This window comes from Sphaeroforma arctica (assembly GCF_001186125.1).
Source record: "Sphaeroforma arctica JP610 unplaced genomic scaffold supercont1.4648, whole genome shotgun sequence".
Taxonomy (NCBI): Eukaryota; class Ichthyosporea; order Ichthyophonida; genus Sphaeroforma; species Sphaeroforma arctica.
Window position 1 is genome coordinate 1 of NW_014035910.1, and position 2351 is coordinate 2351.

The 2351-nt window shown below is 39.9% G+C and overlaps 1 protein-coding gene across 1 annotated transcript; it reads left to right on the forward strand.

The window, feature by feature from the left end:
• Positions 1–767: 767 nt before the first annotated feature.
• Positions 768–1892, forward strand: SARC_14453 (hypothetical protein; the record flags this gene model as incomplete). Its single annotated transcript, XM_014291412.1, has 3 exons — positions 768–961; positions 1203–1312; positions 1692–1892. The coding sequence occupies exons 1-3, from the start codon at positions 790–792 to the stop codon at positions 1890–1892; spliced, it is 483 nt and encodes a 160-aa protein (XP_014146887.1). The 5' UTR covers positions 768–789.
• Positions 1893–2351: the final 459 nt, after the last annotated feature.

Genomic DNA, 2351 nt, shown 5'->3' on the forward strand with positions numbered 1-2351 from the left:
CAGTCTCAGCTATCTATCTATCTATATATATATATACATATACATATACTTATACTTATACATATATATATATATATATATATTTATATATATATATATATATATTAATATATATTTCTATATGTATGTATATATTTCTATATGTATATATATATATATCAATATATATTTCTCTGTATGTAAATGTATTTATTATTGGAGATATTTTATGGCATTTCTGTTTCCGCATAGTGTACATATATACACATGTTTATATATATATATACATTCATATTTTATTCAAATAGTAACATGCAGCGAGATCAGTGACTCTTTTTTTACTGTACACTCACGTGTATTCGAATTTCCACTAGACATACATCAAAATTTGGGATCAAATTATTTTGGCTGAGAACATTTATGCACACTACCGCAAGTGGCATCCCGAGCAAAGTCAAACTCGCGTGGACCCAACTTTTAAATGGTATCTTCAGTTTGTATCTTCAATCTCAAATTCAGACATCATTAGCGCACTTCGTGCGCGTTATGATTGACCTGTGACCTTCGTTACCGGCATGCGTCGCAATTGTTAATAGCGGCTAGCATGACTGGATGTATCGACTTTCTGTTGAGTGACATGAATTTGCATCAGATCAAGTTTATGGTAGATCAAGTATTCGTAGGTCGAATTAGATGCAGTGTATCGTATCAGAATACACCTTAGCAGGTGTTCTCCATCATCAACTAAAGTGTTTACCCAGCTAATACTAAGATCTCTATGATATTCGCAGGTTAGGATCAATATGCCATATGATGCGTCTCTCCGGACCATTGAAACTACAATATGCGAAGGAGAATAAATTGGACGCGAATGAATTGTTAACCGCCAGCGCGTACAAAGAGACGTTCAGAGCTAGTATGATCTCTTGGGGCGAGGAAAAGCGGAATGCTGACTCCGGCTACTTCTGCAAATTGATTGAAGGTATATTTAAAGGTGCAGTTTATGCCATGTTGTATTGTCCTTGATATCGCGCTCAATGTATATATAAATCTGATGGATGAATAATATGTAGTGCGATAAGACAATATAAAAGTGATCACCGACCTAGCGTCACTGTACTCAGCTCAGCTGTACATAATATATGTTTACATTTGCTATGCGCATATGTATACTTTGTTGCCAAACAATTAAGCTACCATCGGTTTACGTGTTTGTCATGCAGATGAGGCTCTAGCAACGGGCGCGCCAGTGTGGGTAGTCACCGATGCTCGCAGACTTACAGATATCGAGTACTTCCAGCAAAGATATCCGGCCTTGATTGTCCGTGTCCAGGTATGTTACGCGGGTGTAGTGCATCGAGACAAAAGTGTACGTAGTAGTAGGTTCAATACATCTCACCAGTACAAGTATCTCTTCTAGTTTGGTATATCGACTATTCCGCACATCATATATATACCCTTACAGTTCCATTTGTACATATCAAGAGTGGCTAGGTCAGCCCACGACGGCGTCGCAATACACGTCTATGTTGTGGGGTGTGCACGCATAGTATTGGTGTCACCCTTCCCTATGACTATCATTCGAATCGAATCTCCCTCACTTCCAAGCGATGACAATTCAAGCCTCAACTAGAAACACAACCAAAAGCTTTGGATAACAACACTTGATGTCTTCCTAGTAACCGACAACATTGTGATAATATTCATTGTAGGCGCCTGTGAGTGCCCGTGAAAGGCGAGGCTGGGTCTTCACGGAAGGAGTGGATGATGCATCGTCTGAGTGTGCACTGGACGGTATAGCAGCGGACGTGACACTTGACAGTAACGACACAACCGATGCCGATGTAGCGGGCTACGAGAGGGGTATTAGTCTATTAATAGAACGGATACGGAACGAAGCAGTAAAACCATAGGCAATATACACTACTTTGCGTACCGTGCATGTTTTAATCGCGTGCGTTACCATTTGGCCATGATAATTTTGTAGACAGAGCGCTTACAATCGTAAAACTAGCAGTAGCTCGAGAAGGCCCGAATGTTTACGTACAAACAAAATATGCACATCACGGGACATACAAATATTTATACCTACATATAGATAAACACCTACAGTGTCCGAATTGATCAATTCGCTGGTGCTGGAATATTACTTTGCATTATATATAACTCTCTACTGACAGGTTGCAAACTGCTCGTGAACTGGCACTTGCCCAGCAGTGTTGAGCTTATAGCTGCCTGCTGATGTCTATTATAACTTAATCACAGTCTACGTTGGATGTGCCAGTGTTGAGCTTATAGCTGCCTGCTGATGTCTACTATAACTTAATCAAGGTCTCCGTTGGATGTGCCAGTGTTGAGCTTATACCTGCCTG